Source organism: Musca vetustissima, unplaced genomic scaffold (assembly GCF_032173495.1).
Source record: "Musca vetustissima isolate MV318-11 ecotype Yass unplaced genomic scaffold, APGP_CSIRO_Mvet_v1 utg3768, whole genome shotgun sequence".
Classification (NCBI taxonomy): domain Eukaryota; kingdom Metazoa; phylum Arthropoda; class Insecta; order Diptera; family Muscidae; genus Musca; species Musca vetustissima.
In genome coordinates, this window is record NW_026878569.1 from 43,733 (window position 1) to 58,308 (window position 14,576).

At 33.2% G+C, this 14,576-nt stretch overlaps 1 protein-coding gene and 1 pseudogene across 1 annotated transcript in view; one reads left to right on the plus strand and one right to left on the minus strand.

Annotated features, from left to right (window-relative positions):
* The window catches only part of LOC133323318 (potassium voltage-gated channel protein Shaker-like), a gene marked incomplete at its 5' end in the record, with an annotated part of 68,839 nt that overhangs the window by 12,504 nt on the left and 41,759 nt on the right, over positions 1 to 14,576 (plus strand). Inside the window, 3 exons of the mRNA XM_061532259.1 lie at positions 2,846 to 3,041; positions 9,089 to 9,210; positions 13,650 to 13,803. Of these exons, the coding sequence (XP_061388243.1) occupies positions 2,846 to 3,041; positions 9,089 to 9,210; positions 13,650 to 13,803 (472 nt within the window). The remainder of the gene's footprint in view (positions 1 to 2,845; positions 3,042 to 9,088; positions 9,211 to 13,649; positions 13,804 to 14,576) is intronic.
* On the minus strand, positions 1,016 to 1,263 carry LOC133323325 (U6 snRNA-associated Sm-like protein LSm6; annotated as a pseudogene).

The following is a 14,576-nucleotide window of genomic DNA, read 5'->3' on the forward strand; positions in this document are numbered from 1 at the left end:
ATTCTAGTGACAGTCTCTTTTACTTTGGATTGACTTAGCCTTTACGACGGAGAGCTATTATTCCTTCTTTGCTGATTTTGTGCTCTACTGCTCCTCCAGAGAACTAATCCTCCTGTTCGCCGTTTCCGAGGAATTAAAGGAAGGTCGGACTTATCCTAAGGGGTTTCCGCGAGCTGTATGCCCTAAGCCTTATGACTACTGATAGTATATTATATACACTTTGATACAACAAAAATGTGCCTCATCGAAACATTGGTTTTAGACCCCATGCTTCTTTGGCCTAAATCCGTTTCAGACAACTTGGAGTAGATTTATAAATGCCCGTTCGTCTGTCTGGCCGATAACACGATAACTCTGGAAGGGAGTAAACGATTTCATCCAAACTTTGGACATCGTAATATTTCTTACAAATTTAGTTCGAGTTCGAATATGAAACACATTGGTCCACTTCTTATGGTACCTTTCCCACTAATGGTCAACATTTTAAATTTTTATAAATCCAATATCATGCGAACGGACTATTGGAACCAAAATTTGTACGACCTATGGGACCCATTAGTCGACTCCTCCTGGTACCTCAGCCACAAATGGTCAAAATGTTCAATATTTATAAATCCTATATTAGGCGAACGGAATATCCGATTTAAGCAAAATTTTGTACAACCTATTGTCTTTACCCAGCCTTGATCTAGTCCGTAGATGGGTCACATTGGTCCACTCCTTCTTTTACTTACCCCACAAATTAACAAAATTTTTAAATTCAATATAAGGCGAATGGAATGTCGAATCTTAACTAAAATTTTTACGACCTATTATCTTTAATATGCCTAGATAAAGTCCGAAGGTGGTACTCTTTGGCCCTCTGATTCTGATACCTCTCTCACAATGGGTCAATATTTTATTTACCCTGGTTTCTGCATTTGCGCCCGATGCCCTTGCTGACTTTTTATATTATTTATTATTTATTTAAAAAAAATAATGAGTTGTACAAAAATATATAGAAAAAAAACTAGTGTTATACTCTTCTCTTTTGTGTGGATATATACAAAACGTTGTTGCCTCTTACGAAGGCGTCACCGTATTTATTTTTAAGTTGGCCATTGACATATTCGAGTTTGATCGAGGGCAATGTTCATGTAGCCATCCAGACATGCTAGAACACCTCTCTAATCAAGACCACTGTTTAACTTGACCACAACAGGTCTTCCATGGATTTGATTGATAAATTGTGACAAAGCTTCCTTGCGAGACATTTTTCCGGGTGTTGTGTTGTATCACTAGGTCGACTTTTGTCTTTTGTATTTTTTCACCATCGTTTACGCCTCCTCACTATTCGGACATTCTGAGATGATTATGTCGTTTTCCAACTCGAACTGGATTTCCCCGCCTGTCTCGCATGCAGATTTTTCACACCCAAAGACAACCTAAAATATGCTGCCAATTTAGTTTAAACTTTGCTCAAAATAAATAAAAATATGAGTATCGTTATAAGGGTCCTACACCGAAACTCATATGGAACATTTTTTCTAGAAAAAAAACTCAAGTAAGACTCCAAAAATAAATTAATTGACACAAATTACAGATAATTTGGTTGACAAACAACCCAAAAATACTGAATAACGGTCCATTATATGGTCCCAAACTTGAACCAATATCCATAATTGGTGGTAGTGAGATTGTCTATCCAACGAGAATCGAAAATTTAAAATGATAGAAAAATTAGTTGAAAAAGATGCGCCCAAAATACCAAATACCATACCAAGGAGTTCTATCAAAAAATGGACCAAATTGAATTGTAGCACAACTTCAAAGCAATAACTTTTGCCGTTTCTTTCGCGGTGGTAGCTAAATCGACATAGAATTTTTATTTAAATCAAGAATATATAATTTATGAGGCCACCAGTGAATAATTATGGAGGATATAAACAGTCTCAAAATGTGTTGCATTTCATATCCGTACGAAGAATAATCGAAAAGACACAAAATCATTGCCCTGCAATTTTCGATACCGTTATTTATAATAAATCTTAAACTGTAAAAAAATAATTTAAATTTTATTTTGAGTATTTAATTAAAATCGACTTCCTTGATATATATAAAAATTATAAAATTATCGACAAAAAATCGATTTTTCGATAACATCATCTGTATACATATACCCAATTTACATAAACTACGCATTCGTTGTATTTCACACAATGAACAAAAACCAACACTTCACACAAGCAAGGATAATTTCAAATAAAATAAAAAACAGCCCACGAAAAACACTCCTGTACATGTGAAGCAAAAAAACGTTCAAGAAAACAGAAACAACAGAAATAAACTCAAAACAAAATCGAACAGTCGTGTGCTCTTCATATTCTAAGAATCTTTTCGTTTCCCTATACCTTTGATTTGTTTTTTTTTTCAAATATTATTATTTTCTTGATTTCAAATAATTTCTATACGATTTTATTTTAAAATGTGTAAAAATTCAAAGTTTGATACAATTGGTAATTTGTACTTCAATGAATTGATGATGGCTGTGGTATCGTCTTTGAATTTTTCTTCCTGGATTTGTGTGATTATGATTTGATTAACAATTTTATAGTGCAATTGGCCAAACTAGAAAAAAATAGAAATTAAATTAAATAAATTTAAAAAAAAAAATCAAAAAATCTCAAAAAAAAATTCTAAGTTGTAGTAATAATTTTAATTTTTTTATAATTATTATTAATGTTTTTTAATTATAATTGTTTTTTTGCAATTTTTTTTTGTGTATAATTTTCTTCTATTATATTTCTATATGTTATACGTTTGTTTTTTCTCTATTTCCCATTTCTTCTTCTTCAATCACCTTTAGAGAGGATGAAGGCTTTATTAAGGAAGAGGAAAGACCATTGCCGGATAATGAAAATCAAAGAAAAGTTTGGTTACTTTTTGAGTATCCAGAAAGTTCACAAGCCGCCAGAGTTGTAGCCATAATTAGTGTATTTGTTATATTGCTATCAATTGTTATATTTTGTCTAGAAACATTACCCGAATTTAAGCATTATAAGGTAAGTGGCAAATGTCCAAAAGACAAAAACCGAAAAAAGCAAAAAAAAATTTATTGTGTGTTAATTGTGCGTTGATTTCATTATTTTATTTTGTACTATAATTTAAATTATTTATATATAATTTTATTTATTTTTTTATTATTCTATACCTTTTGTGTATATAAACATGAGGATCTAGTTATTTTCCTTTTTTATAGTTTACAAATCCAAACAAAAAAATACTATACCCACTTAACCAACTAATATATTTTCAATTTGAAGCGTATACTTTTTATTGCAGATAAATAACTCCCCACCATAATTTTCCCCTTTCCCTAATTATCCCCCATAATAACTTTCCCCGTTATTTTTGCATTATAGCCAATAGTTTAGATTTGTATAGAACTCTCTTCTATATAGTAGAAGCTAGCCGAAATTTCTTTTGCACACAACTATTTTAGATGACATTTTGTGCACATTGGGGGATTTTCTCAACAACAACAAGAAAAATAAGATTTTTGTTAATTATTAATAATTGTTTTTGAAAATTTTATTTTTGTTTCCAATTGGATTACCAGAAACAACCAGATTTTCTAAATTCAAAAATAGAAATGGTCTTGGAACAAGAAGTAAGTTGATTTTTTGGTCAAAATTTGTTATGTAAAATTATAAAAACTATATAAATGATAAAGTAATTATAAATAATAAAAATCATAAACAAATTGTATGTAATATAAATAAATAACAATAAATTAATAGAATCAAAGCAACAATGAAACTAAAAAAACATACAGTTGTTCCCCTTTTATCAAGTAAAAATGTCGAAAATAAAAAAAAAAAAACACACACAAACACACAGAATTTTTGGGAAATAACGTTTCAAGGATCTATCGTAAAACGTTGACAAATATTGATCATTTTTGACATGAGAACTCAAAATACTAAATTGCCGCCAATTTTGTTGAAAAATAGTGTGTAGACTCCCCAAAATACCAAAAAATCCAAAACGTGGACTAATATATCCCATTTTCAATACCAAAAATCCTAGGAGTAATGACAATGTATATGCAAATTTCAAAGCTCTTCAAATCGGCAAACCACTACGAACACTACAAAAAAGTACAAAAATCAAGGATTCGGAAGTCGGAAAACTTCTGTCGAATGTGAATTCTGTTCTACCAATTATCAACTCCGCTAGTGTAGTATAACCGGACGGGGCCGACCTGCACAACCACTAAAGAAATATAACTTTCTACTTACTTCTACGTTACAGAACGGTTGTTCGATAAGCCGAGCTTATAAAAGATTTCCAAGCCCGTCGGTCTTGTGCGCCAATCCACTAATTTGGAAGACCACGTTCCAAGATGTTGTTTTCTACTTGCTCTTTCCATCTAATTCGTGGCCTTCCCCTTCTACGGGAACCATAAGTAGGCTCACTTTTATATGCCTTGTGAGCTGGGGCATTCTCATTCATTCGCACAACATGGCCTAGTCACCGTCAATGTCCGCGTCGATGTCCGCGTATAAATTGTGAAGCTCGTGGTTCATTCGACGCCGATATTCACCATCGACGCAGATCGGTCCGTAGATCTGTCGCCTTGTTTCAAAACTGCTTACTTAGACCATGACACCAAAACTGATGTCATTCGTTTTATTTATGGTGGTACCAAGGTATATAAAATCTTTAACTACCTCGAAGCTGTAGTTCTCAAGTTCCACAGTTGGTCCGAGTCTACTGGACGTCTTGCGCGTTGATACCATCAGCTTCTTCTCGCCGTTTACTGCCATACCCACTTCGGCAGACTCCTCTTCAGTTTGTTTAAAGGTGGATGTTACCGCTCGCAATGTCAGACCCATTATATCGATGTCATCGGCGTAGGCGAGTAACATTTGTTGTTTGGTGTACAGAGTGTCATTTCTGTTCACCTTTGCGTCTCGTATGACCTTTTCCAGCAGGATGTAAAAGAGATCACGCGACAAATTGTCACCTTGTCTGAATCCTCGTTTCCTACTTTAACTGCTGACCTTGTGCCTGCATAGCCGTATCAATTTTGCAGGAATGCCGAACGTAGACATGGCTTTAAACATTTCTTAACGGATAGGGCTGTCGAATGCGGCTTTACACAGCACACTGGATAACACTTTATATGCGATGGGAAGGAGACCTATTCTGTAGTTGGCACATATCGTCTTGTCTCCTTTTTTGTGCACGGACTCAGGATGCTGAGGTTCCAATCATTGGGCTTGCATTCCTCTAGCCAAATTGTACTAATCAGCTGGTGCATGCTTCTGACCAGCATCTGGCCACCAGTCTTGAATAGTTCGGCTGGTAACCCATCGGCTCCTGCTGCTTTATTGTTCTTGAGCCGATTAATTGATTTTATTACCTCATGTTGGCTACGTGGTATACACTCTATACCATAATATCTTATTGGTTTTGGGGTATATATATATATATATATATTGTTCAGCTTATAATATCCTCTACAGCGACTAGAAAATATTATCTGATCATCACCGAAAATTATAGGTGTCGTCCTTGATCATAGTGCCGTTAGCGTGCCGTTTTGGCTCTGTGCCCTTAAACATGCTAGAACATATAACGTATTATGTTTTGTAATCTATTCTAGAAAACCAAAATTTGTATCGGAACCTAAAATTGACTTAAAACACTTTCAAAAAAACGACTCATGTGTGTCATTGAATGCAAATTTTGCCATTTTTCACACAAAAGTGTGGCTGCATTTAATACGCTGAATATTGACCGATTATCATGCAAAGAGCCATGTTTGATACTTGGCTGGACCCCTTTCTCCGTGAAGATTTTTCGGATCATAATTGTGGTCTATAGAGTGACCAGAAACCAAACAAAAAAAAGTTTTTGATCCATTTCATCCTCTAAATATTAACCAAATATTTAGTATCCTTTAGTACTTTTCTTTATCCATTCAGTAAAACTAACTTTTCCTCTCGGTTCCATACTAATGGTAAACAATAACTTTTAGTACTTATGATGACCTCTGTACCACTGTAGTTTAATATTTAATACTAATATACACATAATATTAGGCTGGGGAAAAATAAATCCATTGAACCGGTCACCGAAAATGCCGATGACATCGGAAAAATGGTCCAAGTTAACCGACATGATAGCAGGAGCTAAACATTGACAATAAACGGTTTTAAACCATTTACACAAAGCTAGATTCAAAAAGAAGCTTGATATCTGGGTGACACACCACTTAGAAAAAATTGAATGGATCGAATTTCCATCTGCGAATGAGATAGAGCCATTTCTTAGACGGATGGTGGCTAGAGATGAGAAGTGGATCACATACGATAACCCTGTGCGAAAACAATCATGGTCAATGAGCGGTGAAGCACCTCAAACGGTGGCCAAACCAGGACTAACGGTCAAGAAGGTTCTGCAATACATTTGGTGAGACTATAAGGGGATTATTTATTTTGAGTTGCGTCCACATGGCCAAACGTTAAAATCTGATCTCTACTGTTAACAACCGGACCGTTTGAAGATAGCAATTTACCATAAACGGCAAGAATTGGCCAAGAGGAGAGGTGTCGTGTTCCACCAGGACAACGCTAGGCCACACACATCTACATTGACTCACCAGAAACTTCGGGAGTTTGGTTGGGAAGTTTTAATGCGTTTTGGTTTAACCCCAATTTATTATCATTTTAAAATGTCGGTATGAAAGTCTAATTTTATAAATTATAGACCCATTATACATGACATAAGCTTGAAAACAATAGGCGATGGATTTTTTGTACTAATGGGGTTTTTTTATTATGTATATTTAGTGATATAGGTTGTGCGATCCATAAGGCACAGACGTCTGTGAATCTAGATTGTCCAAATGCCCCCAATATTGTATTTATTCTGAAATTATATCTTAGAAGTAAATGCAAAGGTATCAAGTTCTAGACTAAAACTAAATGCATTTTGAATTTATGCCAATTTAGGCAAACGACTTGTTTGTGTCTTGCTTTTATTCCTCTTCATCAAAGCAATAAATTTTATCATTGCCCTGAATCCACACAATCGATTCACTAATACATTCGATTCATTTTGCCAATATATGAATACTTTCCTGCCCGTCCGTTTTGAAATAAGAGACAATTAGGCTAATTTTTATGTATTATCCTAATTGTGTAAAAGGGACATAAGTCAAAATCGCTCTTGAAAAATTCTGGAACCGAAAACTAGAGAAAAGGACAACACTAGATGGCACTCCTTCAAAATCAACACAGCCTAATTTGGTATTCCCCTTTACCATTTTCAGTGGAACAAATTTCTCGAGGGAGAAAGGGAGTTCCGTTAAATTTGATTGAAAAATCTTCTAGTTTGTGAGTACAGCAGTGGGAAGAAGTAGCAAAACTTGTAAAAGCAGGGACCGAAAATAACAGTTATTTTTTAAAATGCGAACAAAAAAATCTTCATGTTAGAGACAGGGGACACCAATAGTGTCACATACCAATAGATTCGTATTGAGGAGCCCATTAAGGATACTGAGTGATCTTGAGAAAACACTCTCAGTTCCCATGTTAAGGATTATTTTTTAACGGAAAAAATAAACGTTGATTTTTAACTGTTAAAAATTATGTTTATTTTTTCCGTCAAAAATAAAAGTATTTTTTGGATTTTAATTTTTTCCGTCAAAAAAAAAAGTCTTTTTGGGACTTTTATTATTTCCGTCTAGTGTACCAAATCATGAATATTAATTAAAGAATCATTCCCCCGACTATTAGGTCAAAGGTTATATAACTGGTACCAAACTCTATATGCTTATTTACGTAAAAGAGTTTTATTTCCTGACGGAACAAATAAAAATCCCAAAAAGACTTTTATTTTTGACGGAAGAAATAAAAATCCCAAAAAGACTGTTATTTTTGACGGAAAAAATAAAAATCATTTTTAACAGTTAAAAATCAACGTTTATTTTTTCCGTTAAAAAATAAATAATTAAAGTGGATTTTTTTATTTAGGTCACATAATAACAGTTATTTTTTACCTGATTTGATATAAGTTATAACCGTTACGGTCCCTGTGTAAAAGTGGTAGGTTCTGTGACCAAAAAAGTAATATATTTCTTGATTTGGATATAAGGAAAATATTTGTTAAAAAAATATATCGCCACGTTTAAAATGGAATAAACATAATATGAACACTAAAATAATAAATTATAATTTATCATTTACATTAAATATTAATGCGATAATAGCAAAAATTTACCATAATTATAATATAGCTATTAATAAAAAATACAAATAAATTATAAAATTGATTCTAATATTTATAATAAACAAAGATTGTTCCACTGCCATACATTATAATTTAAAACAAATTCAGGTCAGATATAAATAAAAATAATAATTAACATAAATATGGAAAGAAAATAATATGCATACACATATAAATATATATTGTACATAATAAAAATATACCATATAATAAATAATAATTTTTATAACTAAATATTATTATATATAAATGATATTATAGGTTTGAAGTCCGCTATAAATGTGCAATTTCCAAAAAAAAATGCTTAAATTTTAATTTTCTTATTTTTTTACATTAGAAAACAGAATTTCAAGAATTTTCCATACATTCCTATAATTTTTTTTATAAATATACAAGCTCCTGTAAGTAGTGGGTAAAAAATGATAACTTATTGCATTTTGCTTAGATAGAGTTGCCATACTTTCCCATATCCAAAACCTTGTTATCCTTATTCCTTATAATAAACCTTATAATATATACGATTTTATATAATTAAATCATTTTGGGTATTTTTATAATTAGAGTATAGTTCTCCTCCTCCCCCCTCAAACCATTTTGTATAGACTTAATTTTTCTCTCTCTTTACCCCCCGCCTAGTTTTTGTTTTTCATTCCTCAAATGTAAATTATTTTTCTTGAATATATTTTCAGGTTTTCCATTATTACTATTATGATTATTCTATTAATTATTGTTTTTTTCTTAATCTTTTTTGTAACAACTAATCATTTTATTTTGCAAATAAACAAATTCTGAATGTATATCATTATAGGTGTTCAACACAACTACAAATGGCACAAAAATCGAGGAAGATGAGGTGCCTGACATCACAGATCCTTTCTTCCTTATAGAAACGTTATGTATTATTTGGTTTACATTTGAACTCACTGTTAGGTAAGAAAAAACTATAACCGCCCACCACACCCACTTCAAGGAGTGAGGCAACTGTTAACTGAACGCTAACTAAACACAGAACCTCGTGGTTTACTTTGGTGTGATGGAACTTGACAATCATAAACATAAAATGAAATGAAATGTTTTACTTAAAAGGGTGATATTTTTAATAATTGCTGCTTTTGTATATTTTCTATATAATAATTTATAATTTCTTTGTATATATTGCTGCCAACCAAGTAACTATCTCAGGGATTTTGTAAAATATTATTAATAACTCCTAAAACCCCAAGTCAACCCCCACCCCCTTTACCACGTTCTTCTTCTTGCTCCAAACCCTCTTAAAAAATATTACTTGCTTAGTTATGCAAAGTACTCGTATTTATTCTGCGTTTTGTTTGCCGCTGAGTAACACAACAACAACAACTGATGACCAAAACTATACTTGGACCCCCATTTCAACGATACAACAACAACAAATGGCACAAATTGGGAGAATTTTGGATAGATTTAAGGCATCCGCAGTTAACCCACAATAACCTCTCGAAATGGATTTAATCAAAACCATCAAAACCAAATCGAAAATTCAAACAGTGTCCAAAAAAAAAAAAAACTCATGGCATGCCGTAGAAAAAAGAGTCCCTTTTTATAGAAATTGATTGAATTCTATATTTTTTCTGTTCCGAATTTTTTTTCTTTTCTTAGTCTTAGTCTTTCCATGTCTGTTACTACTGTCCTCCCGTATGAATTCAAAAATGTTTTCAAAATTTGCAAAATTAATTTTTTTTTTTTAATTTTTTCTTGTAATTTACAATTTCCAACTCCGTTTTGGCAAATACCGAATTTTTGGGGCCCCCAATCCAATCTTTACAAAATTTGTGTGTAGTTAGTCGTACCGATTCGTTTTCGTTTATTTATAACTAGAATATCCTCTCTGTAATGTAGCAACAAGTATTGTGGCATGGTAGTAATCTTCAACAACAACCAACCAAGCAACCAAACAACTCATGTGTCATTCTTTTAACGAAAGTTGTTAAAAATACGTCCTATGGAAAATGGAATTTAACCAGGACACAATTTTTAACACAATTCTACAATTGTGTTCTTGCAAAAAGTTTAACGGACATGCCACACATTATGAATTTTGATTATGCGAAATGTGCAGGAACTATGTTAACCATAACCACCAACCACAATCACACCACAATCGTCTTCTTCTAACTTCTTCCAAAACCAACCAACCAACCAACAAAATCACCCTTTCTTCTCTCTCTTTCAAAATCACCGACCACCCCTCAGCCCCCCTGAAACATACAACGATTTGACTGAATCTTGGTGATGGAGTTCTTGATATTGTTATTATTGATTTATGAGCGTTTCTATTTTGTAATGCAAAAGAAAAAAAAAATAAAACTAAATGCATGTGGCAACAGTGTTCTTTTTTGGGAAACGCCATACAAATAGTAATAAGTACACAAAAGTTCCATCACACCAAAATAAACCTTCTTTATATATATATGGAAGAACATAAAACTACTAACACTACTCAACTCTATTAACAAACTTTCTTCTCTTTATGGCTTTGGTTCTTTGTCCCGAAAGGATCTCTTTCGAGGGCCCTTGATATAAAAAACAACCTTTACGGGAATCTGACAAAGGTCCCCTATTTTGTAGAAACCTACCATGGAGAACTCCTATTGCAAAGAAGCCACTTAAGTTGGTATTCTATTCTACCGAAGCCTTCTACGGAGGTCTACTACTCTATTGGAGGCCTCTTATATCATATAAGAGGTCTCCTGTTGTACAAGAGTGTCCTAATGAGGTCTCCTATTCGACCGAAATCTCCTATGTTGGTTACCTATTTCATATGAGTCTCTATAACAGAGGTTTGAGAGGACATCAATGGACATCTTTTCAAAAGAAGCGTCCGACAAAGGTCTCCTACTATTTCGTAGCACCCTCAAGAAGCCTCCTACTTTATCGAATCCTCCTGCGAAGGTTTCCTATCTTATATGAGCCTCATACAAAAGTCTGCTATTCTGCTGATGGCTTTTACGGATGTCTCGTGACCTATAGAGTATCCTATGGAGGTCTCCTAACCTATATGCCTCCTATGGAGGACTAATAATCTGTAGAGGCCTCCTACAAAGGTCTTGTAACCTGCAGAGGCCTCCTACAGAGGTCTCGTGGCGTAAAGAGTCTTCCTACGGGAGTCTCGTGGCATATATAGTCCTCCTATTATTTAGAAACCTCCTACGAAGATCTTATTTTACATAGAAGACTCCTACGGAGTCCTCCTATTATAAAGAATCTTCCTACGGAGATCGCATATTACATAGAAGACTCCTACTGAAGTCTTCCCATGGGGGTCTCGAGACATATAGAGTCCTCCTATTATATGGAGATCTCCTTTTATATAGAAAAATCCTACGTAGGTATCCAATTATAAAGAAGCCTCCTACGGAAATCCCAGACACCTATGGAAGTCTTTTATTTTATAGAAACCCTCTATGGGTTCAGCTATTCTGCATTAGCTTCATACGGACGTTTTATTTCCTAGGTATCATATTCTATATGGAGATCTTCTATTTTATAGGAGCATCATACGAAAGTCTTGTATTATATAGAAGCCTTCTATGGAGGTTTTTTATTTTATAGAGGTCTCATACTGAGATCTCTTATTATAAAGAAACCTAATATGGGGGTAATATATTCCACAAAGCCTGCTATGGAGATCTCCTATCATATGGAAGCCATCTACGGAGATTTTATATTATAGAAGCCTCCTACGGGTTCTCCTATTCTACAGAAGCGTCCTACGTACGTTTTGTTTTCAATAGAAACCTCCTTTAGAGGTCTCATATTCTATATAAGCCTGATTCGGAGTTCTCCTATTCTATATAGAGGTATATAAAATACCCCTAATGAGGTATCTTAACCTATAGAAGTAAACTACTAAGGTCTCCTATACCATAGATGACTCCTAGGAATGTCTCCTTACCAATACCAGTTTCCTACAGTGGTCTCCGAACCTCATACATCATGGAAGTCTTTTAACATAAAGAGGCTTCCTTCCGAATCCTCCCACGAAGATCTAAATTTTTTTAAAATTACTTTTTATCGTCTTCTAGAAGGTCTTCTTCATAGAAAATCTCAAGGTCCTATTCTTCCCAGAACATCAAAAAGCCTTCTTCATAGGACCAGAAGTTTTTCCACTTCAAAGAAGTCCAATAGGTCTTCTTCTTCAAGGAAGGACAGAACGTTTTCTTCTTCTTCATAGAACATCAGAAGGTATTCTTTTTCACCGGAAGAAGACCGGAAATTTTTCCTCATAGAACATCAGGAGGTCTCTAATTTAAATCGTAAGGTATTCTTCAAAGAACAGGAGACCTTCTCCTCTATTACATTAATGCCGCTTCGAAAATGATTATTTTCGCCATGCGAGACCCCTTCTCAATGGTTAATCTATTCTTCAAACTACCTCTCATCGGTCATATATTCGGTAGAAGATCCAACGAATGGGTTTGGAGAGAGGAGATATATTTTATAAATGATCCTCAAGTGATCAAAAGTATATAAAAGAAGATCTCTCACGAAATCAAAAGGTTTATAAAAGCCCCTATAGGGCTCAATAATACTATTGAAGGCCGTTCAAGGGATCTTCTATTATGTGGATTACCGCTAAAGATTTCTTCTCGTTTATAGAATATCTTCCACGAGTTCAAATATTCCACCGAAGACCCCTCAAGGTTTTCATTATTCTGTTGAAGGCCCATAAAGTGTTAAACTATTCTATTGGATGCCGTTCAGGGAGTTTTCTATTCAGTAGAATACCGCTCACGATATCTTCTCGTTTGTAAAAGACCTCTCATGACATCAAATATTCTGCGGAAGAGCCCTTAAGGCTTCAACTATTCTGTAGAAGGTATCAAAGGGTTCAACTTTTTTATTGTAGGCGGTTCATGGGGTCTTCTACTCTGTGGAAGAACCTGAAAAGGTAATCTACTATTTACAATATTTTCAGAAGGTCTTCAATTCTGTAGACGAATCCTTAAAGTTTCAACTATAGAAGACCACACAATGGATCTACTAGTCTCTCCTTATCGGATGAAGTATTTTTTTCTATATTTTTTATTTGTCTACGGATATCCCATTGGGCAAAGAACCATAGCTTTTAACTACTACACTTAATGCTAACGCCACAAAAACACTACCTCTCTTTTTATAAAAACAACAACTACAACTTTCCAAAACCCACTCTCTTTCTGCTCTTTATACTAACAAACAAAAACAACAACAACAAACCCTAACCTCTTTACAAACCAAAAAAAAATAATCTTTATTTCAAATTATCCATCGTCTACCTTTATTTTTTTGGAATATTCGAAATCAACAACCAACCAATCAACCAACCAAACAACAACAAACAAAACAAATAGGTTCCTCGCATGTCCGAACAAATTAAATTTCTGCAGGGATGTCATGAATGTTATCGACATAATCGCCATCATTCCTTATTTCATAACATTGGGTACTGTCGTAGCCGAAGAGGAGGATACATTAAATCTTCCAAAAGCGCCAGTTAGTCCACAGGTACGTTCAAATTGTTTACATGTCTTTGTAAGAATGAAAGAAAAAAAATACAACAACAACAAAAAATATATTACAACAACATATATATGAAAAAAAATATCTAAAAACTCAAAATGGACGTAACACAAGTTTGAAATGACGATACAACACAGACAGACGAACGTTGGACCAAACACACCCACACATATATGTACTTAGACACACACACACACCCACACACCGACCTTGACTTTGTTTTCAGTTTTTTGTTGCTATTTTTGAATATTTATTATTGTGTTAAATGTTACATTACAACAGCAACAATAACAACATACACAAAATTAATATTTGGAAAAATAACAAAAAAATAAATAAATTAAATATAATTTGAAAAAAAAAATACAACAAAATTCTAGTACAACAACAATTCTTTGCAAATTGAGTTTTTAGTTTTTTTGTGACAGTAAACAATTGAAAAAATTATGATTTTTAAAAGAAAATTTATAATTTTTTTATTGAAATGCCTGTTCTTTTGTTTTGTTAACTAATTTTACATACAATATATATATATTTAATAATACTACAATCAATCAATATATATATACCATATAACTTATATATAAATATATAACAAATTTTATTTTTTTTATTTAAAAAAAAATATTTTTTTTATTTTTTGGTCAATGTTATTACCATATAAATATATACTTTTTATTTAATTTCAAATTTTTTTGTTTATAAATAATTAACTGTTATTAAACTCATTATTATTATTTATATTAAAAAAACAAAAA